This window comes from Sus scrofa, chromosome 5 (assembly GCF_000003025.6).
Source record: "Sus scrofa isolate TJ Tabasco breed Duroc chromosome 5, Sscrofa11.1, whole genome shotgun sequence".
NCBI classification, from domain to species: domain Eukaryota; kingdom Metazoa; phylum Chordata; class Mammalia; order Artiodactyla; family Suidae; genus Sus; species Sus scrofa.
The window spans coordinates 30,587,258-30,612,822 of NC_010447.5; the positions used below are offsets into that span (position 1 = coordinate 30,587,258).

A 25,565-nucleotide genomic window follows, 5' to 3' on the forward strand; every position below is an offset into this window, starting at 1 on the left:
AAAAAGAAAAGTGGTGAGAGTGGGCATCCTGGTCTTGTTCCAGGTTTTAGTGGGGAGTCTTTCAGCTTTTCTCCATTGAGTTTTATATTGTAGGTTTGTGATAAATGATGTTTATGATGTTGAGATGTATTCCCTCTATATGCACTTTTTTATCTTGAATGGACAGTCTGTCAATGTCTGCATCTATTGATAGGTCCATGTGGTTTTGGACTTCTCTTTTGTTAATGTGGTATATGACATTTATTTGCATATGTTGAACGATTCTTGTGAACTTGGGATGAATCCCACTTGGTTGCGGTGTGAAACCTTTTTTATGTGTTGTTGGATTCAGTTGGCTAAAATTTTGTTGAGAATTTTGCATCTGTGTTCATCAAAGATATGGACCTATAATTTTCTTTTTTGGATTATCTTTGCTTTGGGTATTAGGGTGATGGTGGCTTCATAGAATGACTTTGGAAATATTCCTTCTTCTTTAACCTTTTGGAAAAGCTTGAGAAGTATGGGTATAAGTTCTTTTTATGTTGGATAGAATTTGCCTGTGAAGCCATCTGGTCCTAGACTTTTGTTTGTGGGGAGGTTCTCCCAATTCTGGCTGCACCTGTGGCATATGGAAGGTCTCAAGTTAGGGGTAGAATTGGAGCTGCAGCTACAGGCCTATGCCACAGCCACAGCAGCACTAGGTATGAGCCACATCTGTGACCTGTGCTACAGCTTGTAGCAATGCCAGATCCTTAACCCACTGAGCGAGGCTAAGGATGGAACCTACATCCTTGTGTAGACTGTTAGGTTCTTAACCTACTGACAGCGGGGACTTGGGGAGATTGTTGTTGATGTTTTTTAATTACATCTGTACTTTCATTTTTAGTGATCAGTCTGTTCAAATGATCTATTTCTTCTTGATTCAGTTTTGGTGGGTTGTATGTTTCTAAAAGTTGTCCAGTCTAGGTTGTCAAAGTTGTTGGCATGTAATTATTCATAGCATTCTCTTACGGTTTTTTGTATTTTCACAGTATCCATTGAGATTTCTCCTTTTTCATTTCTCTTTTTGTTTATTTAGATTCTCTCTTTCTTCTTAGTGAGTCCAGAGGTTTGTCAATTTCGTTTACCCTCTCAAAGAACCAGCTCTTGGTTTTATTTATTTTTATTTTTTATTTTTTTATCTGGACCATAAGAACCTGATTTTTGTTTTATTTATTTAAGTCACCTTAAATAATTTACAGAAACATAAAGGAATGGTGTAAACATTATTAGAAGTTTTAATGAGAATTTACACATAATAAACTCAAATTTGTTTCCCATTGTCCAGGTTCTGAAAGTATTGGTCTCTAATTTGAATATAATTAACTATTCTTCATACATCTGTAAACATGGTATTCATCTATACATATGAATTCAAATTTCAAGTGAACTTTTTTCATAATTAGATAGCTTATTTATTGTTGTATGTTCTGTAATACTTTAGACAGTTATATAATCTCCCCCTCTCCTTTTATTTTTATTTTTTTGAAATTTTACTTTTTTTTTTTACAGAATAAAATACAGGAGTTCCCGTCGTGGCGCAGTGGTTAACGAATCCGACTAGGAACCATGAGGTTGCGGGTTCGGTCCCTGCCCTTGCTCAGTGGGTTAACGATCTGGTGTTGCCGTGAGCTGTGGTGTAGGTTGCAGACGCGGCTCGGATCCCGCGTTGCTGTGGCTCTAGCGTAGGCCGGTGGCTACAGCTCCGATTCAACCCCTAGCCTGGGAACCTCCATATGCCGCGGGAGCGGCCCAAGAAATAGCAGCAACAACAACAACAAAAAAGACAAAAAGACAAAAGACAAAAAAAATAAAAATAAAATAAAATACATACATTTAAACACAATTACATTCACACAGATTATTATATCATGGATCTTAAGAAAGAGATTAAGTGACTCCCTCTGGAGAAGTGGAATGGAAAATATACTGAGACAGATAGGAAATCTGTTCTATACTTTATCCCATTTTGTATGGCTTTCATCCTTACTATTTAGTATTATCTATTACATTTCAATTTTTCTTTAAAAATTAGCATTATATTAAAATGGTTGTATTATGCAACTAAAATTTATAAAGAAGAAAGCCTTATATACTATTAAATATTTTATATAGCATAATAAAGAGAATAACTTAACTGGTAAGAATAGCAAAAATATTATACCCTCTGAAAATAAGTAAAATATAAAATGCATAAATTGGTTAAAAAACAGTGTAACTATATAAATATGTCCTCACAATTTGTTACATCTTATTGATTCTTCAGTATAGGCATTATGCCATTCTAGGTGATGTGATAAACAAGACATTATAGACCTTACATTGTACCATGGGGAGAAATGGTTATTAATAATACAGTTGTAGAACTGTATTATTTAATTGTACAGTTGCATTATTTAATTATAATTATCGTAAATTCTTTGATGGAGAGGAAATCAGAATCAGATCTAAGAAGACTTCAGCACTCCAAGAATGATGTCAAATGACCCCCTTCATGGTGGATTATGCACTTGTTTACTATGAGATATATTTCTTCTCCAGAGATTCCTTGTTTGTGTATCAATTGTAGATTTTTGGTTTGCAGTTATTCTGAAGTTTTGATATAAGAGTCTATATGTATATGAGATTGTTTTAAGTTGTTCTCTTAATTGCAAGTTCATCTCCAGTGTCTTGCATTTGTACCCACCTCTTATGATTTCTGATTTTGGTGGTATAATTGTGCATGGATGATTTCGTATCTTTAGTGTATATATACCTTTACTAGTGAGCCTTGTCATTTGTGGAATTTTTGTTTCCTGTTGCTATCTTGTCTTTTCTGCCTAGAGAAGTTCCTTTAGTATTTGTTGTAAGACTGGTTTAGTGTTGCTGAATTCTCTCAACTTTTGCTTATCTGTGAAGGTTTTGATTTCTCCTTCAAATCTGATGAGAGCCTTGCTGGGTAAAATAACCTTGGTTGGAGGTTTTTTCCTTTCATCACATTAAGCACATCATGCCACTCCCTTCTGGCCTGCAGAGTTTCTGCTGAAAAAATCTGCCGATAACCTTATTGGGGTTCCCTTGTATGTTACTTGTTTCTTTTCCCTAGCTGCTTTCAAGATTTTCTCTTCATTAATTTTGGTCAGTTTGATTAATATGTGTCTTGGTGTATTCCTCCTTGGGTTTATTTTATATGGTACTCGTGGTGCTTCCTGGATTTGAGTGAGTGGTTCCTTTCCCATGCGAGGGAAGTTTTTGGCTATTATCTCTTGGAATATTTTTTCTGTCCCCTTCTCTCTCTCTCCTCCTTCTGGCACCCCTGTAATAGGGATGTTGGTGCGTTTAATGTTGTCCCAGAGTTCTCTGAGACTGTCTTCATTTGTTTTCAATCTTTTTTCTCTTTTCTGTTCTGCGTCCGTAATTTCCTCTAATCTGTCCTCCACCTCGCTTATTCGTTTTTCTGCCTCCTGTATTCTGCTGTTAGCTGCTTCTAGTGAGTTTTTTATTTGTTATTGTATTTTGCATCTCTTCTTGTTTAAGTTTGATATCTTGTATCTCTTTGCTCAGTTATTGTATTTTGTATCTCTTCTTGTTTAAGTTTGATATCTTGTATCTCTTTGCTCTTGTATCTTCCTGTAAGTTATCCATCTTTGCCTCCAGTTTATTTCCAATGTCTTGCATCATCTTCAGCATCAATAGTCTAAAGTCTTTTTCCTGGAGGCTGAGAATCTCATCGCTTTCTGGGGTTTTTCCTTTCTCCCTCATCTGAGTTATAGTTCTCTGTCTTTTCATTTTTATAGGTTTTTGGTGTGTTGACCTTTTACAGATAATAGAGCTGTAGCCTCTCTTACTTCTGGTGTCTGCTCCCCTTGTGGCTGAAGTCAGTATGGGGGCTTGCTGTAGGCTTCCTAGTAGGAGGGGCTTATGCCTGCTCCCTGGTAGGTGGAGCTGATTCTAACCCCTCTGCTGGGTGGGGCTTAGTCTCTGGATGGGATTAGAGGCAGCTGTGTGCCTGAGGGGTCCTTAGGCAGCCTGTTCACTGAGGGGCAGGGCTGTGATTCCACCTAGATTGTTGTTTGCCCTGGGGCTTCTCAGCACTGACTGACAGATGGGGCCAGATTTTACCAAAATGGCCACCTCCAGAGAAAGGCAGCTGCTGAATATTCCCAAGAGCTTTGCCTTCAATGTCCCTCCCTCACAACAAGCCACATTCACCCCTGTTTTCCCACGATGTCCTCCAAGAACTGCAGTCAGATTTGACCCAGATTCCCATGGAGCCTTTGCTGTGCCCTGGGACCCAGTGCACGTGAAAGTCCGTGTGCACCTTTTAAGAATGGGGTCTCTGTTTCCCCCAGTCCTGTGGAGCTCCTGCACACAAGCCCCACTGGCCTTCAATGCCAGATGCTCCAGGGGCTCTTTCTCCCAGTGCCAGATCACCGCATGTGAAGGTTTGATGTGGGGCTCAGAACTCTCACTCCTGTAGCTGGGTCTCTGTGAACCAGTTAGTTTTCAGTCCGTGGAGCTTCCCACCCGGGAGTTATGGGGTTGTTTATATCACGAAATTGCCCCTCCTACCTCTTGATGTGGCCTTCTCTTTTTCTTCTGGAGTAGGATATCTTTTTTAAGGTTTCTGGTCCATTTGGGTGGAGATTGCTCAGTCTTTAGTTGTGAATTTTGTTGTTTTTAGGAGGAAAGTTGAGCTCCAGTCCTTCTATTCCGCCATCTTAATCCTGTCTCCCCCCTCCTCAAGTAAACTTCTCCAGCTCTTGGTTTTATTAATTTTTAAATTTTTTTTTCTTGTTACAGCTGCACCTATGGAATATGGACATTCCCAGACTAGGGATCAAGATGGAGCGGCAGCTGCAGGCTTATACCCCAGCCTGTTGTGTGATCCTTGCACTAACAAGGAGAAAAAGTCAACGAGGACCTTGGCCCTCCAGACTTGTGTCAATAAACACAGTCCTTATTTTTCTCCTTGCCTGGTCTGTTCTCCCAGCTACTTCAAACCTGGCAACTTCCAAGACCAGCCTGGGTCTCACTCAGCACCATCTACGTTACTCCTCACCCATTCTTCTCATTTTCTCATTTGAAGAACAGTGTTGATTCTCATGAACCTTTGCGGATGGTGAATACGTTAGAGCCAGATCCTGCTTTTTCTCCAGCTCTAGATAAGAACAGATACTTAGTTCATAAGACTTCTTCCATAGGTGTACATTTCACTTGTTCAGATCAAGCCTGGGGCTTCTAGAGGGTCCTTGATCATTTCAGAGCCCCAGGGAATTTAATGCAGGAATTTTCCAGGTGGGCCAGGAGTTGAGGTAGGCAGAGAAGTTCATACTTAACCCTCATTATCTGGACAAGCTTCTGCCCCTCCAATTTCTGCTACACTGAGATTCTGGCTCTCTTCTTCCCCCCTGCCCTACCACTGCCCCCTACCACTTGGATTTTGCAATTATCTTGCCGCCTGTGGAGGAGGGAGAGTGAAATCAAGTTTCGAGCACATCATTCTCTGTCGTTAAATGGCCCTAGGGAGTCCCATCATTTTGTCTGTTGTCGGCTTAGTCCTAGACAGAGTCTGGACTAGAATTCTCAATGCCTTAGTGTCAGGTCTTTTGTATAAAACTAGGACTCTGAAACTCTAAATTAGAATAAGACCTGTAGTTTAGACCTTAAAACTAGGGTCTGCCTGTGTGAGCCTGCTTGTACAGGGATGACAAGAACTTCTGGAACTTTCTTAAGGTCAGGTATTTGTTCTGGACTAAGAATTTCTTGTTCTTAACCTAAACCTGTTACCACTTTTAATAGCAGCATGCAGTCCTACAAACATCTAATGTGGCATTTTGGATGGGCAGGCTTACTCGTGGAAGCTTTGGTTTCAGGGGACCAAAAGCAAGCTCTGAATAGCCCTGAGTAAAGCGAGAAAATAGATGACTTTCTCATGGTCCAACCAACTCTTTTGTCAGTATCCATCTGCTCTCTTACAGTTGCCAGTCTTCATCTCAGCTACCATTATTGAGCATCACCACATGCCAAGCTATTTATATGCCCCATACCATCATGTGAGCCCTGTTTTCCTAATTTCACATGTGGGGAAAGTTGACATTGAGGTATGCAGAGTAAAGTAACCCACTCATGGTTACAGAGCCAGAAAAGGCAGAGCTGGGACTCACCCCAGGTGTGTGCCCTATGAAAACCTTGTCCTTTCCCATCCCTGCTGAGACCGCCCTTCAAAGATAAAAGAAGCTGCCACTTACTCTCAGCGAAGATGTTGGGTGACTCTGCAGGTTTTATGTGCCAGGCAGCCAAAACTGACTCCAAGCGCTTTGCCTTCGCCTCTGCAGATATTCATATTTTATAAAATAGACTCAAAGACAAAAAAGCCATAGGGATGGAACAACAATAGGATTATCAGGAAGGCAGGGGATACCAAAGATTCCTCGAATTATTGTAGGTTAGTGACTCTGAGCAGAGGATTCCACAGCACAGCCCTGTGCACATAACAGACAATTAGCTGATTAAAATTCAGTTAATATTCTCATTACATGTAAGAAGAGCACAAAGCTGCTTTGCTTACCTTTAGTTTCTTCTATTGACAAACTCCATGCATGTGTCTCTAAATTTGAAATGCCTGCAGTTACTAAGTCAGGTTCCTTTTTTTTTTTTTTTTTCTTTTTTTTTTTAGGGCCGCACCTGTGGCATACGGGGGGTTCCCGGGCTAGGGGTCCAATTGGAGCTACAGTTGCCACCTACACCACAGCCATAGCAATGCAGGATCTAAGCCGCATCTATGACCTACACCACAGCTCACGGCAACGCCAGATCTGTAAGCCACTGAATGAGGCCAGGGATTGAACCTGCAACCTCACGGTTCCTAGTTGGATTTGTTTCCGCTGCACTACAGTGGGAACTCCCTAAGTCAGGTTTTTGTTTTAAGTTTTAACACTTGGGTTTATAATTTAAGAAAAATTAGAAAAGATCCTATAAAAATGTTCATGGAAAATTATGTATGGCTTTATTTGGAATTAATCAGACATGAATATGAGCTAGTCCTGTTTTTCACGGAAATGCCTTTATGATGTTTTTGTCTTGTTGGTCCTTGATCACAATTTCAGTGCCAACATACTTCTGGATGATCAGTTTCAACCCAAACTAACTGATTTTGCCATGGCCCACTTCCGACCCCACCTCGAACATCAGAGCTCTACCATAAGCCTGGCGAGCAGCAGCAGTAAACATTTGTGGTACATGCCAGAAGAGTATATCAGACAGGGCAAACTCTCCATTAAAACAGACGTCTACAGCTTTGGAATTGTAAGTACAGCTGCCAGGTAATAAAGGACAAGAGTTTATTGCCAAGAATGCTCTAAATTCTAAGAGTTACTTGATGGCTTTAAGTTTTAGACCTATTGATTTCCTCTTCTACTCATTATCTTGTACATTAATTTTGTGTAGTCAGTCAAGTAATAAAATATAAATTCATTAATTAGAATGAACTGTGTTCGTTACCAAGGTTAAATAGTCACAACCAATTAGGTGTATATGTTCAATATTTATAATATTGTAATATTTATAATAATTTAATCGTTACCATTATCTAATAGTGATACTATGTAGCTGACTCTCTGTATATTCCTTGTAGGTAATAATGGAGGTTCTGACAGGTTGTAAAGTGGTGTTAGATGAGCCAAAGCATATCCAGCTGGTAAGAAGTGTCTTCATCTCTGCACCTGTCTCTTGGTCATTTTTCTGATAGATTCTGCGTTCTAAATGATTGTCTTCTTTTTTCCTAGAGGGATCTCCTTATCGAATTGATGGAGAAGCGAGGCCTCGATTCATGTATCTCATTTCTAGATAAGAAAGTGCATCCCTGTCCTCAGAATTTTTCCGCCAAGCTGTTCTCTCTGGCAGGCCAGTGTGCGGCAACACGGGCAAAATTAAGACCATCAATGGATGAAGTGCGTATACACATGGTTTTATTAGAAACTGAGCCTGTGGAACCGTGAGAACTCTAAATTATATAAATTTTGAATCTGAGTGAATGTCAGTGAGACAAACCCAGCCTGTAACAGAGAATTCTCAATAGATACAGCTTTTCCAGATCGGAAAGTCACATGATTTGGGAGGTCCCATTGTTGTGCAGTGGAAACAAATTGACTAGTATCCCTGAGGATGCAGCTTTGATCCCTGGCCTCGCTCAGTGGGCTGGAGACCCCGAGTTGCTGTGTCTGTGGTGTAGGCTGGCAGCTGTAGCTCCAATTGGGAACTTCCATATGCTGAGCATGCAGCTCTAAAAATCAAAAAATAAAATAAAATAAAAAACAGTAAGTCACGTTATTTGGTACTCTGGGAGAAAGCATTTTTGGGTGGAACCAGGGTAACCACAAAAAAAATTTAATGAACAGATGTAAGTGAGTATTTTGGAGAGAATATCTTATTCAACTTTCATTAAGAGATCTAGTCCATTAAAAATGCAGCGTGGGAGTTGCTGCTGTGGCAAAATGGGATCGGTGGCATCCATGGAGCGCTGGGATGCAAGTTCGATCCCCAGCCCTGCACAGTGGTTTAGGGATCTGGTGTTGCTGCAGTTGCAGTGTAGGTTGCAGCTGTGGCTCAGATCTGACCCTTGCCCTGGGAGCTCCATATGCCATGGTCCGCCAAAAAAGAAAAAAAAAGTGCAGCGTGTGTGGAATTCCTGCCATGTCACAGTGCGTTAAGAATATGACTGTAGCAGCTCAGAGGTGCAGCTGTAGAGGTGCAGCTTTGCTCTCCAGCCTGACACAGTGGGTTAAAGTATCTGTAATTGTTTCCACTAGGATTCAGTCCCTGACCTGAGAATTTCCATATGCTGAGGGTATGGCCATAAAAAAAAAAAAAAAAGAAAAAATGCAGCATGTATTACCCTTATTGACTTTTTAATTTACTCATCTATCCATCAATTTAATCGTCTAGTCACTTAATTTGTTACAGTAAACATTTATTTAGTGCCTGCTTTTTGCATGTGCCAGACTTTGTACTAGGAGCTGGTGATGCAGCAGTGGCCAGGACACTGAATTGCTGCCTTCAGGCTGACAGTCCAGAGGGAGAGTTATATCATTGAACATGGAATTTAGGGCCAGAAAGATGAGCATAATGATAGATGAAAGCACAGGCCAGTATGGGAGCCTAGAGTCAGAATATGTCCCAGCCTGTGAAGTCAGGGAAATCTCGATGGAGGTGACAGCTGGGCTGTGGTCTAAAGAACGGGTTGGACTTAGGTAGTGTTTAGGATGGAAGGATATTCCAGGCCAAGAGAATCTGCACCTGCTAAGGCTCACAGATGAAATGGATTCCCTGACGCTAAGATGTCAGCAAGTCCCGCATTGTGGAAGTGGGATGGTGGTGAGGGAAAAGCCAGACTGGTTAAAATAACAGAAGATTCTGGGGGAATCTAGGGACATGAATTCCAGTGTAGGAATTTGGATTCCATCCCGAATCTCTTCTAGCACCATGGGACGGTTTATTTGGGGGTTGTTTGTTTGTTTTGTTTTTGTCGTTTTGCCTTTTCCAGGGCCACTTCCCATAGCATATGGAGGTTCCCAGGCTAGGGGTTGAATCGGAGCTGTAGCCGTCAGCTTACACCAGAGCCACAGCAACGAGGGATCTAAGCCGCGACTGCAACCTACACCACAGCTCAGGGCAACACCAGATCCTTAACCCACTGAGCAAGGCCAGGGATCGAACCCTCAGCCTCATGGCTCCTAGTCGGATTCGTTAACCACTGTGCCACGACAGGAACTCCATGGGAGGGTTTTAAACAAGGAATGGACATAATCAGATAATGATGATTGGTCTCAGAGTCAAAAGAGCTATATTCTAGGCCTGACACCACAAGTAAGAGCTGTGTGACCTGTAATCTTGGGCCCAGAGAGGAGCTGTAAGATTTATAGTGCAGGGAACATGAAATTGGGAATCAGGAGATGGGGGGGTCAAGCCGCAGGTCTGTACTTTCTGGCTAATGATTCCCTTCTCTGAGCCTTAGCCTTATCATCCCTAAAGTGAGGATAATAATGTTTGTGTGAATTAAATGAGGCGATGTGTGTGAAAACATGTTGAAAATTCTAATTGTAAAGCTCTCTAGTTTTTTTTTTTAAATTACATGTGTGTGAAGCTATATTATATGTTATTTTATATCAGGTTAATCGTTCTCAATTCAGCTGCACATCCACATCAGCTGGGAATCTTTTATTTATTTATTTTTCCTTTTATTTTTTTTTTCTACTGTGCAGCATGGTGACCCAGTTATACATACATGTATACATTCTATTTTCTCACCTTATCATGCTCCATCATAAGTGACTAGACATAGTTCCCAGTGCTACACAGCAGGGTCTCATTGCTAATCCATTCCAAAGGCAGTAGTCTGCATCTATTAACCCCAAGCTCCCCAGCCACCCCACTCCCTCCCCCTCTCCCTTGGCAACAACAAGTCTATTGGGAAGCTTTTAAATGCAGGTTCTTTGCTGTGGCTGTGGTATAGGCCGGCAGCTGTAGCTCTGATTCGACTCCTAGCCTGGGAACCTCCATATGCTGTGGGTAAGGCCCTAAAAAGCAAATAAATTTTAAAAATACAGGTTCTTGGGCCCCCAGCTCCGTATTTTTGGAATGACTGTCTTTAGGTTGGGGCTAAGGAATCTGGGTTTTTTTTTGTTTTTGTTTTGTTTTTGTTTTTTGGCCATGCCTGCTGTAGCATGTGGAGATTCCCAGGCCAGGGATCAACCAGCACCACAAGGGAACTCTGAGAATCTGTATTTTAAGAAAGCTTCCCTAGGTTGTTCTGGCATTTGAGAACTATGGATTGGGTTCACTTCCCCTCAGCCTCTTCCAATCCTCCATGTATTATTAAGCCTGAAGTAAAAAACGCTAAGAGGTTCATCCAAGGCCACAGAGTAGTCTGTGGCAAATAAAGTCAGGTCTCTTAACACTTAACTCAGTGCGTTTTCTTCTCTACTTTGCTTAAAGTCACTCGCTTTACTTATTAATTTGAAGGAATATAGCTAAGCTTTAATTCCTTCTCATTCCACATTCCTTAGTTGAACTTATTTCATGAAAATAAATGAATATTCCTTAACAAGTGGAGAGAAAGAAAGGTAGGAGGAGAGATTATTCAAACTTCACTTGGTGTTTGTTTACTTCCTGGTTAATCAGGTCCTGACTGTTCTTGAAAGTTCTCAAGCCAGCTTGTATTTTGCGGAAGATCCTCCCACATCCCTGAAGTCCTTCAGGAGTCCTTCTCCTCTGTTCTTCGATAATGTGCCAAGCATTCCAGTGGAAGATGATGAAAACCAGAATAATCCATCACTGCCTCATGATACAGGTTTGAGAAAAGATAGGCTGGCCCAGAAAACTCCATTTGAATGCAGCCAGTCCGAGGTGACGTATCTGGGCTTTGACAGAAAATCAGGGACCAAGAGGAATGAGGATGCCTGCAACGCGGCCAGTTTTCCTTGTGAAGAAAGCTCGTCTTCTGAGCACGCGGCTCCATCCAAGGACTCCAGGGCCAGTCCTGTGCCTATGGACTCTTCTGCAGAAGTGCCAGGCCATTCCTGTAGGAGCAGCAGGCCAGTGCAGACCAGCTCTTCCTCTGAGGTTTCCTGGAGTGAATGCGAACCGTACAGAAAAGCATCGGTTTCCACGGAAGACGGGGAAGAAAGCAAGTGTTGCTGAGGTGCTTGAGTACAGGTCTCGGCTTGGGAAGACTGTCCTTCTGTATCAGTAATGCCAGGAGGATGGGGGTTGGTGGATTTGGGTAATCAGATCAACAATCTGAACACTTCCATTCCTTCCCTTCCGACTCCTAGCACAGAGTGGGCTGACATTTTGTTTTAGCAAGACCATTGCCTCACGATCAAACCTGGGCTAAATTAGAACCAGTCGGAATTACCTAAGGTCACGGACGCTGACTTCAGGCAAACAAAACAATACCTCCCACAAAGGAACTGGATTCCAGTGTCTTCTCCATCAACATTCCCGTGAGTCCTCAGAGCCTCCAGTCTGCAGAGTACGGTCAGTTCAGCTGGGTTCCATTGTTTTGGGTTTGCTTGCTTGAGAAGGTCGTAAGAAATGCCTGATTCGTAAATGTTGATAGATACCTTTTAAAAGAATTGCCTTTTTGCTTGTTTCGGTTGACTCTTAGTCTGTTTCTGTTCATCTCTGTCAAATCTGCCTGTCTGAAGATAAGCCAGGTTCACCCTTGGCCATGACATACCCCAAATCTGTATTTCTGTATTTAAATGCTTAGGATAATTTTATTTCATATAATACAGTTGTTGACTATTATTACAATTATTAAAGCCAACTTAGAGACTACTATATCCCGAGTAAAATGTATAAAATTTTAATCAAGTAATTTTTTGTTCCTAAGAAAATGGCTGATCACAAGGGCCTGGATTGGCTTTTTGTTTGTTTCCAATTTTGTGCCTTCACCTGACTGTTTACTGGATCTCCCCCTTTTGAAATCCCACCCTATCTTTTAGGGTCCACCATAAGTTCCATCCTCCAGAAAGCTTTCCTAATCTCTCCAGCCAGTAGTGCTCACTTTATCAACATTTCTGTAGCAGATTTTTATTTAAAAAGTTTATTGAAGTGTGGTTGATTGACAAATGTTGGTTTCTGGTGTATAGCAAAGTGTTCAGTTGTCCATTCTTCTTCATTATGGTTCATTACAAGATACTGAATCCCGTTCCCTGTGCTATGCAGTAGACCTTGTTTTTTATCTATTTTACATATAGTAGTGTGTCTCTGCTCATCCCAGATTCCTAATTTATCCCTCTCCCACCCCTTTTCCCCTTTGGTAACCATATGTTTGTTTGCTCTGTCTATGGGTCTGTGTCTATTTTGTAAATAAGTTCATTTGTATCATCCATAGCAGTTTCTTTGCGTTTCTGTTTTATACTTGTCATTTTATGAATTATATCAAAGTTGCATGTATTATCTCCCTTACTAAATTATAAACTCCCTGTATGAGCTGCCTATCCTTGCTGTAACAAACCATCACAAATTTAGTGGGTTAAAACAACGTAATTATTTTACAGTTTTGGAGGTCTGAAGTCCTCGGCCTTCCTCCTGGAGACTCTAGGGGAGAATTTGTTCCCTTGCCTTTTCTGGTGTCCAGAGGCTGTCTGAATTCTTTGGTTCGTGACTTCTTCCTCCATCCTCAAAGCCAGCAATGTAGCATCTTTAAGTCTAGATCTCTCTTTCTTTCTCTTGGAACACTTCTTTGTCACCTCTGTCTCTTTGGCCCGCCAAAGGATCCTGGTGATTGCATTGGGGCCACTCAGATAAGAAAATCTCCGTATCTAAAGAGCTTTAATTTAATCACATCTACAATGTCCCTTTTCTCCTATAAAGTCATATATTCACAGGTTTCTGGGATTAGGACATCTTTGGGGGGCCATCACATTTTCTGACTGTGTTGGTCCATCTGTTCGGGGCCTAGCATGTTCACCTGTACAGAGCAGGTGTTTCCTTATAAGTTAAATTAAATTACATAATCTCTATGAACCCACATAATAAAAAAATCAGTTATATTAAACATTCCTGAGTAATAAAGTGAGGATAATGACTGTCTTTATGATGTTGGACAGGACTACTCCTTGAAAATCATTTCCGAGGATTTGCAGAATCTCCCTCTCTGGGATGTTTATAATAAAAGAGCATGGAGTTCCTGTTGTGGCTCAGTGGTTAATGAACCCGACTAGCATCCATGAGGATGTGGGTTTGATCCCTGGCCTTGCTCAGTGGATTGAGGATCTGGCGTTGCCATGAGCTGTGGTGTAGGTAGCAGACATGTCTGGGATCTGGCATTGCTGTGGCTGTGGTGTAGGCTGGCGGCTACAGCTCCTATTCAGCCCCTAGCCCGGGAACCTCCATATGCCGTGGGTGCGGCCCTAAGGAAACAAACAAACGAAAAGGGCAGACTTCTAGTTTTCTCTGCATCAGAGGAATAGGCCCATGCCTCTTTTTTTGTGTGGGTGTTTTTGTTGAGTCAGTATGGTTGGGTTAAAAATCACAGTCAGATTGGAGTCTGGATTCAAGAACAGTTAATCAAAGCAGGAAGTTATCAGAAATCAGGGTCAGGTTAATAGACCAAGGTCAGAAACATGGAGCTACAGTCCTGGGGAAAAGGATCTCCTGGCAGGAAGTGAGATTCAAAACACATTAAGCCTTAGCCTGATTGACCAGCCAAATAAAAGCCCCAGGCTGGCATTTGGGAGAGGCCATGCCCCAGGGCTGGTCTAAGGGGGACCTGGCTGCCTGTCACTTTCTTCCCCTCTGATCATGAGTATGTATTCTCATTGCTCCAAACTGCCTGTGTGCCAAGCCTGTTGGGGAGAGGGTTGCACTAGACATCATATGACTTGACTTTCTGTGACCAGTCCTAGTTTAGCAACTCTTGATTGTACATGTAAATCAAAGGAAGCAGTAAAAGTCTTCAGTATTTGGCTTTATATAGCACCAACCATTCTGAGGTCAATGTAGTGTATTTTAGGTAGTCTGGAAGTATTTTGGCCAAATCCAGCAAATAAGCCTGAAATTGTGTGAAGTTGCCACTGATGATTCAAACGAGGCAATCAAGATAATCAGGAATTGACTCTGTTAAATTAGTCCTCACTTTGAATCTGGCTCCCCAAGGATCTTCAGAGAGAGGTCCTTAGAAAGCCGTGATGGACATCGGGTCCCCGCTGTTAATTCAGAACGTGTGATCTGTTGGTACGGTGTTGATTTGAACTTGCTTAGTTGAAGCAGTGCTTTTGAAACTTTAATGTTCGTCACAATGATGTGGAAGGTTTGGTAAAAACACAGATTGTAGCCCCAACCCTATTATATACAGTTTTGCTTAGCATTGAGTAGAAGCTTTAGAAATATTATTAATCAAGGGTCTCTTTGACTAGATCCTCTTTCTAGGATGTGACTATTTTGGACATCTTCAAGATCTTATTAGCTGGCAATAGCTTGATTAATGGTAAGCAGATACCACTGTGGCTAGACGTTACCAGAATTTGCTATTGAGCAATCCAGTTCTCCTTGCTAGATTTACCTTCTTGTCAAGTGAATAACTGATAGAAATTAAACCTTGAGTCTTGCTATAGGCAGTAAAAAGATCCCTTCGTGGTATCTAAGACACATGAAGAAACCAAGAATGAGCCCCTAAGTGTATTTTCTGATCACCAAACAAATTAATAAAGAATTTCACTCACCTTCTTTCGTATAATTCACCATGGCCAGTCCTCCAGGCAAATCCTATTTACTTGATAGGTTTTTTACAATTCCCTAAAACATGAAGAGTGTGTTTTGTTGTTTGTGAAAATTAGGTATGGGATTTCTGACATAATCAGCTTTATTGGTGTCTGGAGAATTGTTTTAATGATCTGCCTGATAGTGAAGTTTCATGGAATCATCCATCAGCTTGTGTAGAACAGCTTTTATGACCTGAGGGACAATGAGTAGGAAGCAAGGCTTAACTGGGTAGCATGTATGAAGCATCTGCCAGAATCAAGGCCCTGTGTTAGCTGCTGGGTACCAGGTAAGGAGCAAGTGTTATAGTAAGGACAAAAAGGCATCCACCCAAGTTAACCGTTCCGTGGTGTCTGTTATTTGAACTATAATCTAGTGGAACCGAAAGCAAGGGCTGAAAGGCCAGGGGGAGACAGAGATCACTGTGCACTTTTAACGAGATAAGAAGGCTCTTGTGAGGCTCCCTGGAAAGAAGGGATTTAGAGAAAGAGAAGGGTGCCCAGGAAGCACTCCAGGATGGATATCCCGGAACTTGGGGGTGCATAGGTCTACCAGAGCTATTGGCAGCACCCTATCTCTGAGGCCGGAAGCACGGGCAAAGCAAACCAGGTCCAGAGCTGTACATGTTTTTTCCTACTTAACCTTTACCGCCACCCTAAAGTTATGAATCCCATTTTAATAGATGTGGAAACTGACTCAGGGAGGATGGGTAACTTGCCTAAGGGCCTCCCAGATCTGGAGGAGCCAGGATTTGAACCCACAACTGCCTGACTGCAAAGTCCATGCCCTTTCTTATGCTCACCGTGCCACAAAGAAGCCACTGCAGATTCAGGCCCCCAGGAAGAGGTCCTTTGTTGATTCCCGAAATTTTCAGTAGGCATAGGAGCCTTGCTGTGTCTCCTGTCTTTTTCATTATTCTGCCCCTCTGCTTCAGGCACCCACTTTTGCAATCACTTCATGTGAATTAAATGAATTCATTGATCCACTCATTCAATAAATATTTATCAATGGCCTCCTCCGTGTCAGGCACTGTACTAGGAGCAGGGGATACAAGTGAAAACCGAAGCCAACCAAAATTCTTGCCCTCATGGAACTTACATATGAGTGAGTAAATGAATGAGCAGATGGACAGGAAGTGGCTGTGGGAGATTTTTAATCTCAATTCTAACACTAACTGGAAGCTCTCCGTGGGACCAGCCAGGCTAAACCATCTCAGAGTATTCTCTGGACATGGACCCTGGCTTCTCTACCAGCTCTTTTGTAGGGATTCAGAGGGGTTTTCTTCTTGTCTGTAGTATAGCTGCTGTCTCTGTGGTAGGCTATTGCTTTGCTTCTGATGTCTATGGCATACCTTCTGGCAATCATAATAGCACCTGCTCTCCCATTGACCTGTAATTCTTCAGGGCATTCATTGGGCTGCTGATGGCATCTTCAGGAGGCTTCTGCTGAGACGTCTGAAGTGTCTACATGTGCCTCACCTCACCATCACCCATACTGGAACTGCCAGTTGACTCCTCTTTCCTCCCCAAAACTGAATCTTCCCTGAGCACAGAGGCTCATTTTGGTATCCCTAATGGCTAGCACTGTATCTGGTACATAGTATGGCCCAACAAATATTTGTAAAATGAATGAATCAGTTAATCCTTCAAAATGTCTTCAGACTCACTGGTATCAAGTGTATCAACAGTTGCATTTAGATTGTACCCAAACTCTGTCTTTGTGATACCCAGACTGTCATCAGTCATTTACTTAAATGGTTCCTTTTCACCATTCTTGGATGAAGGTGATTAGTTTCAAATATTAATATCTGAGGTATCTTTGAAAAGAGGAACTAGAAGTTGTGTATGTTGCTCATAAATTTGTTTCATGATGAAAAGCATTCCCAAACCATGTCTATGCAATGATAAGCCAACACTTTACAGGGAATAAGCTGATGTTTGTTGTATTTTGCTTGCCTCTTTCTACTCCACATTATTTTTTTTTTTAATTATTTTCCCACTGTACAGCAAGGGGGTCAGGTCATCCTTAGATGTATACATTGCAGTTACAGTTTTTTCCCCCACCCTTTCTTCTGTTGCGACATGAGTATCTAGACATAGTTCTCAATGCTATTCAGCAGGATCTCCTTATAAATCTATTCTAGGTTGTGTCTGATAAGCCCAAGCTCCCGATCCCTCCCACTCCCTCCCCCTCCCATCAGGCAACCACAAGTCTCTTCTCCAAGTCCATGATTTTCTTTTCCGAGGAGATGTTCATTTGTGCTGGATATTAGATTCCAGTTATAAGTGATATCATATGGTATTTGTCTTTGTCTTTCTGGCTCATTTCACTCAGTATGAGATTCTCTAGTTCTATCCATGTTGCTGCAAATGGCATTATGTCATCCTTTTTTATGGCTGAGTAGTATTCCATTGTGTATATATACCACATCTTCCGAATATTGAAGGTTTTTGCCTTTTTATCCACTCAGCCACTCTGTGTCTTTTGATTGGGGCATTCAGTCCATTGACATTTAAGGTGATAATTGATGGATGATTATTTATTACCATTTGAACCTCGTGTTCCAGTTGATTCTATGGTTCTCCATTTTTTTTTTTTTTTTTTTGGTTGGATGGTCTCCTGTTATTATCTGCTTGAGTGGTTTTTTTTTCATTTTTTGCAAATGCAATATTTGGTTTTGGCTTGTGATTGCCCTGTTTTTTAAGTATGCTAACCCCTTCCCATAAATGTGTGTTTTAGCCTGATGGTCCTGTAAGTTCAAACACTTCATTACTATATTAAAATTAAGAAGAGAGACATACATATAAACAAAAAGGGTTATTTACCTCCTGACATCCCTTGCCCACATTTTATGGTTTTTATGACTCTTTTTTTTCTTTTTAATTTTATTTTGTTTGAAGCATGTTCATGATTAAATCTGTATGCTGGCTTATTTGAGTGACTTCTCTCTGATTGCAGTTTCCTCAGTCCTAGTTCTTCCTCTTCTTCTTCTTCTTTTTTTTTTTTTCTTTTCTTTTTTCTTCCCTTTCCTTCCTTTCTTTTTGGTTTAGAGAAGCCCTTTCAATATTTCCTTTAACCTGGGTTTTGTGTTGCTGTATTCTTTAAGTTTTTGTTTGTTGGGGAAAATTTTTATTTCCCCTTCTATTTTAAATGATATTCTTGCTGGATAGAGTATTCTAGGTTGCATATTTTTTCCTTTGAGCACTTTAAATATCTCTTGCCATTCCCTCCTGGCCTGTAGTGTTTCTGTAGAGAAATCAGCTGATATTCTTATGGGGGTTCCCTTGTAGGTAACATTCTGTTTTTCTCTTGCTGCCTTGAGGATCCTCTCTTTATCACTAACTTTTGCCATTTTTATTATGATGTTTCTTGGTGTGGGTCTGTTTGGGTTCAGTTTGTTTGGGGCCCTCTGTGCTTCTTGTATCTTGAATCCAGTATCCTTTAGATTTGGGAAGTTTCCAGCAATAATTTCTTCAAATATATTTTCCATTCCCTTATCTTTTTCTACTCCTTCTGGAATTCCTATTATGCGTAGATTGGCCCGCTTTATATTATCCCATAGGTCTCTTATATTGCTTTCGAGTTTTTTGATTCGGTTTTCTGTCTGTTGACCAGATTGAGTGATTTCCATTATTCTATCTTCCATATCACGGATTCGTTCTGCATTATTCATTCTGGTTTTTACTGCCCCTAGTTCAGTTTGCATCTCTGCAAATGAATGTTCTAGTTTTTCTTGGCTCCTCCTTATATTTTCTAGTTCCTTTCTGAGGGTATCTGCATTACTGTTCATATCTTCTCTTAATTCCTTCAGTATTTTCACTATTTCTCTTTTGAACTCCAGGTCTGTCAGACTGCCGAGATCTGTTTCATTGTTGACTGTTTTAGGTGAGTTCTCCTGTTGGTTTGACTGGGAGTGGTTTCTCAGCTTCTTCATCTTGCTTGTTGTTTTCTTTCTCCTGAGGGAGTTGTACTCTCCGTGACCGGGCAGTGTTTGCCTTGTCACTGCAGTGGAATATTTCCTGAGGGCTGGCGTTGTTGGTCAATCTTTTTTGAGGCAGTGTGGCTTTTCTGGAGTGTTGATGGGGCTAACAGTGTTTCTTTGAAGCAAAGGAGGGCTTCCTGAGGGCAGACAGGACTGGGAGGTCCACCCCACGATGGTAGCAGATTTCACTTGGCCATGCAGAGCTTGCTCTGGTGTTTTTAGGCTGTGGGGTTCTTGCAGGGGGTTGGCGGTGTTGGGCAGCTGCTTTTTAGGGGTGCATCACCCCCTGGGGGCTGGAGCAGCTATCTGGGGCACTGAGAACCTGAGAGGCTCTTCCCTAGGGCAGCCCAACTCAGAAGGACAGCCTGAGAATGTAGGCGGATCTTTTCACAGTCTGGCTGAGCTTGTTGCAGTTTTTCTGGGCTGCAGGGGGTCCTGCCTGGAGCTGGCAGTCCTATGCAGCTGGTCCACTAGAGCATCCCCTGGGGGCTTGGGCGGGTAGCAGGGCCGTTGGAAACTGAAGAGGCTCCTCCCCGGGGCAACCCGACTCAGAAAAACCGTCCGAGAATTAGGCCGATCTATTCACAGCCTGGCTAAGCTTGTTCTAGGTTTTCTAGGCTGCAGGCCTTTTCTCGGGGGCTGGTGCTGTTTGGTGCTGCTCTGCGGAAGTGTAGCCCCTCCAAAGGGCAAGCAGGCCTGTGCAGGGACAGCCCCTGCGGTGGTAGGCTTCAGGCAATTGTTGAGGCCAGCCCTCCTGGATGGCAGGCAGCCCCAGGTCCGTGAGAGCGTAGGGCGTGGCGGGGGTGGGGGGAGGGGATGCACTGGGAAGCAGAGTTTTCAGCTAGCTAGCGGGCCTGTAAGCTTGCTGTGGCGTGGGGGGTATTCTATGGGGACCCACCCCTTCTTCTCTCCCCTCCCCAGCACGGGCGCAGACCAGGCTCTTCTCCCAGGTTCCCTCTGATGTGGCTTTCCCCTTCCCCACTCCTGGAGTATTGCTCCCTTCCTCTGCGACAGCTTTGTTTTCTAGTCTCCCAGGCAGTCTCTGCCCCGTCAACTGGTTTCTAGACCTCCCAAGCAGTTTCCGCTCTGCCCCGCCCCCCTAGCCCGGGGACTAATCTCTGGAGCCGAGGTCTCGGTGCCCAGCCCCCACCCAGGCGGCGCCCCCCGGCCCTTTCTCGGGGACTAACCTTCTGCAGCGAGGTCTCGGTGCCCAGCCGCCCCCCCCCAGGCGTCCCCCGGCCCCCTCTCGGGGACTAACCTTCGGAGGCGAGGTCTCGGTGCCCAGCCCCCACCCAGGCGTCCCCCGGCCCCCTCTCGGGGACTAACCTTCAGAGGCGAGGTCTCGGTGCCCAGCCCCCACCCAGGCGTCTCAATTTTTGGTGACTCTGCCCGTAGTTCAGATGGTCCGTTGGGTTCTTGATCCGTTTTTCCGTACTCCAACTTACTGCTACACTCTTCTCTGCATCTGGAGATTCCTCCGGTTCGTTTGATCTTTCGCCCGGTAGGTGACTTTCCAGGGTGCGGGATCCCTTTCTCCTCCGCAGTTCCCTTTCGGGAGCCCCCATCTCGCTCGGATTCACCTTCTCTCACTCTCCTCTTTTCTCCTGTTCTGCCCAATAACGTCACGAATTTCTTGCCGTTATTGGAGTTTAGGTTCCTCTGCCAGCGATTGGTTGCTGTTCTGTGCGAGTCATTTATTCTGTAGATGTGCTTTTTTTGTTGTGTTTGTGGGAGAGGGCGAGCGTGTCTTCCTACTCCTCCGCCATCTTGTCCTCCCCCTACTCCACATTATTTATGTATGCATGATAGTACATTGGGCTTGATTGCAAGTATTTTCTTGTGAGGCATTTTTATTCCAAATATGCCTACCAAACCTGCATTGCCACCAAACCTTCACTTAAGAGCTTTTTGTTGATGTCATCTGCTTCATTGCAGACTTTTATGATCATCTCTATAAATAGCAAGAGAACATTTCTAATGTTTTTCAGTGGCTCCTTAATTTTAAAATTTTCTTATAGACTAATGTCAATTGGGATTGAGGGCAAGAAGGTACTAGCGGGAGATTCAGACTCAGTCCATATTGACATATTTAGTACTGTGCTAGCTGCATTCACATGACATCTATTGAGCTGGGCTCTGTTACTGTAAGATCAAGGAAAATGAGGTTTAGAGAAGTTGATTCCTTTTTTTATTTTGGGGTGCTCCTGTGGTATGTGAAAATTTCTAGACCAGGGATTGAACCTGTGCCATAGCAGCAACCTAAGCCGCTGAAGTGACACCAGATCCTTAACCTGCTGCACCACAAGGGAACTCCAAAGAAGTTGACTCTTATCCTGAGTCATATTTATGATGGACTGGGGACGCAAACTGAAAATTCTTTATTTAAGCCCAAGAAATATCTGCTGTGAGAAGGAGTAACTTAAAAAAGTAAAAGTATCCCCTATTTGAAAATGAAAACAGCTAATAAATATGTTTTTATTATTTTTAAGTATTAATTTTGTCCTTCCAGATGGGCAAAGATTAAGACAGTTGACAGGAATATGGGCAAATGGGCATTCTCGTCCACTGTTGGCAGGAGTAGGAATTGGCACAACCTCTCTAGAAGGCAACATGTATCAAAACTTTAAACGTTAATACCAGACATAGAGAACAGACTTGGGTTGCCAAGGGAAAGGCGGTGGGAGTGGATGGCCTGGGGGTTTGGGGTTAGTGGATGCAAGCTATTACATTTAGAATGGATAAGCACTGAGGTCCTGCAGTATAGTGCAGGGAACTATATCCAGTCTCTTGGGGTAGACCGTGATGGAAGATAAGAAAGGGTATGTATATGTATATGTGCGTGACTGGGTCTCTTTGCTGTACAGCAGAAATTGGCACAACATTGTACATCCACTATACTTTAATCCAAAAAAAAAAAAACTTTAAATGGTGATACCCTTTTATCCAGCAGTTTATTTAGGAATTTATCCTAATGATTAAAAATATCACAAGTGTGAAAGGTGAAGCTGTACTTTTTAATGTTTATGATGTTAATGTATTGGAAACAGGCTAAATATCCTTCAATAGAAGATGGGTTAAATAAATTATAGCACAAATACATAGTTGTTTGCAACTGTCTAATTAAAAACTATTTAGGTTTGTGTTTATTGCCATGGAAAAATCTATCCCTGAAATATTATTGAATGAAAAGGCAGACCACAGAATAGCATATTTGATATGGCCCCATTTATAACATTAGATATTGTTAAATAATATATTTCAAAGGGAAATCTTTACTAAAAAAATTAATGGTTTGTTTCTGGGCTGTGGTGTCTGGGTGAACTTTACTTTCTTTAGACTTTTGTGTATTTGAAATTTTTTGTAATGAGTATGTATTGCTTTTGTTATCATAAAACAATAAAGCTATTTTTATTTTGGAAAGATATATTCTCTATATTTTATCATTTGCCTGGCTCTTTGCTCAGATGGATGCTTGGTAACAGCTGGCAACTGGTAATAATGCTTTTATTCCAGTGTCCTTAATTATTTCTGTCTTCCAACTTTAGGGACTGAAGTTCCCACATAGTTTGTCTGGTATTCCCTGAGTAACAAGTTTTGAGAGGGCTTGTAAAAAATCAATCCAAGAGGGGAAAACAAGACAAGCTGAAATACAGAAGAATGGCAAAGAGATCACAGTACACCACTGAAAATATTTGTAATTAAGTATTAGTTGACTTTGGTAAAATCTTTAAAAGTTACTCTTAAGATTATACTTACTTCAGGTACTTCAAGAAGTATCCTACAGGGAGTTCCCGTCATGGCTCAGCAGTCACGAACCCAACTAAGATCCCTGAGGATGCAGGTTCGATCCCTGGCCCCACTCAGTGGGTGAAGGATCCAGGGTTGCCATGAGCTGTGGTGTAGGTCACAGACACAGCTTGGATCCTGCATGGTTGTAGCCGTGGTGTAGGCCAGCACCTGCAGCTCTGACTCAGCCCTTAGCCTGAGAACTTCCATATGCCGTGGGTGCAATCAATCAATCAATCAATCAATCAATAAGCCTTAAAAAAAAAAAAAGTAACCTACAGCTAAAGATCTTTGGGGAAATAATTTTTTTACCCTAAAGTATCCATCCCCCAGGCTTGTTCCTCACTATCCCTTTTTAGCCTCCATAAAATTTTTAACTTGCTAAATTTAGTCGACTGGTTACAGTTATCATTTGAAAATAAAACTTTGAGCAGTGCGGAGAAGGTGTGACTGAGTACAATGCTCTCCTCCAGCAGGTAGAGGTGGAAGCTATATAATGATGCTAATGGGATCCATAGTAATGCAGTAATTATAAAGGGGAGAAGCAATGTATTCTCCAGGGTAAAACACAAATTCTAATGAATTCCCTCTGGAGGGACTGTTGTGGACATAACTAAGTTACAAAGCGTGTAAATATGATAAAAACACTTCCTGGGCAAATTCAGCCAAAAGATAAATGAGTGTTGGCGTCTGAAGAACATAACATAACCACAAATTTCTGTTCTTTTTTTTATCAAATTAATGTGCTATTTTTGTGTTTCCTAGAGGGGAAATGACGGGTAAGACCAACGGTACCGTTGTTACAAAGATTTCGACAAAAGAGAAGTTAAGGACTTTGATACGTAAATACAGTGTGAAGTGGAGTCATTCTTAACAGCACATTGGAGTGAGATATAAATAACATCTGGTGGTCTTCTTAATCCCATTATTCACTAATGATCATTTCATGTCATTCTGAAAGTGTACCGGTGAATTATAGTGTACTTGCAGGACCATTAAGCACTGGATCTTCGATTTTTTAAAAAGTGTTTTTGTAATACAGGATTTTTTTTTTTAAAAAGGGGTGCAATGACTTCAGCCAAGGGCAAATATTAATCAATGACCTTTTCTTGTTTTTATTTTATATAGCTGGAGGAAAATAATGTGCTTACCTTCCAGTATGCTTACAAAGCTAAATATGTATGTTCACGTTAACTTGCTGCCAGCAGCTCGTCTAAGGCTATTGCTTGCGACAGGAAGCTGAGCGATCTCTGACATTTTCATTATGCAGTTGTCTGACAGTTTAAAGAGGGGGAAATAATTCATGTGATTACTGTACCCTGTCTTGGCCATTAAAATATATTTCCCTAATAAAAAATTATCACTGTGTTTTAGATGACATAGCTTGACTTGTCTTCATCCTTCTCCCCATTTCATAGCCTGGCATCATCACTCCTGATTTCAGTAGTCATGTGAGTGAACCAAGGAGCATCACTGTATCACAGTTAAAAGATCAATTACATTCAAGTTACACTTAAACTTTCCTTCCGCCACTTTTCCCAAGGCCACACTCTGGACCCTATCACCACCTGAAACTGCTGTACCTCAGTAGTGACAGTATGTTGTCCCTGACTTTATAAAAAATCCCATTATCTGATCTCTACATTTTGTCCTCACCAGTCAGTGACCATCCTCTTCTCCCCCCATCTACTCCATGTTGTTTTCTCTCTTTCTTTCTTTCTTTCTTTCTTTCTTTCTTTCTTTCTTTCTTTCTTTCTTTCTTTCTTTCTTTCCTTTTCTTTTCTTTTCTTTTCTTTTCTTTTCTTTTCTTTTCTTTTCTTTTCTTTCTTCTCTTTCTTTTCTTTCTTTCGTCTTTTTGCCTTTTCTAGGGCCGCTCCCACAGCATGTGGAGGTTCCCAGGCTAGGGGTTGACTCGGAGATGTAGCCACCGGCCTACACCACAGCCACAGCAACCCGGGATCCGAGCCGCATCTGCAACCTACACCACAGCTCACGGCAACACTGGATCCTTAACCCATTGAGTGAGGCCAGGGATCAAACCCGCAATCTCATTATCGGATTCGTTAATCACTGAGCCACTACAGGAACTCCTCCATGTTGTTTTCTTTGCATAGGCTGGGCCATGGATTCATCTATATCAGTGATTGTCTTTGTGGAAGAATAGAACCCCTATTAGTTGTTTCAAATAGAAGGAATTTAATATTGGGAATTGGCTTATTAAAAGGTTGGAAAACCTAGAAGAGGAAAATGTGCAGTTACTTAGAGATAAACAACTGCAGGAAGCCATGCTCACTTTTAACTGGTAAAAGAAAAAAAGGGAAAATGTGTAGCTATGACCACTGTCCTGCTGACGCTGCAGAGAACTTGCCGCTGGTGCTTCTGGAATAGAGTTGCCAAGGGCGAAAGCAGGAATGTGGATGGCACCACCACCTGTGCTGCTGCCACTGTCACTGTCAAGGAAGGGCCCAGTAAGAAGCAGAGAAAGAAAAAGCCTCTATTTCTTCTACATCCAACAATGAGAAGTTAGCTG

The 25,565-nt window shown here is 42.0% G+C and overlaps 1 protein-coding gene across 1 annotated transcript in view; it reads left to right on the forward strand.

The window, feature by feature from the left end:
• Positions 1–13,810, forward strand: part of IRAK3 (interleukin 1 receptor associated kinase 3) — a 76,364-nt gene extending 62,554 nt beyond the window's left edge. Inside the window, exons 9-13 of the mRNA XM_021091960.1 lie at positions 7,107–7,305; positions 7,634–7,696; positions 7,785–7,949; positions 11,179–11,698; positions 11,832–13,810. Of these exons, the coding sequence (XP_020947619.1) occupies positions 7,107–7,305; positions 7,634–7,696; positions 7,785–7,949; positions 11,179–11,697 (946 nt within the window). The 3' untranslated portion in view covers position 11,698; positions 11,832–13,810. The remainder of the gene's footprint in view (positions 1–7,106; positions 7,306–7,633; positions 7,697–7,784; positions 7,950–11,178; positions 11,699–11,831) is intronic.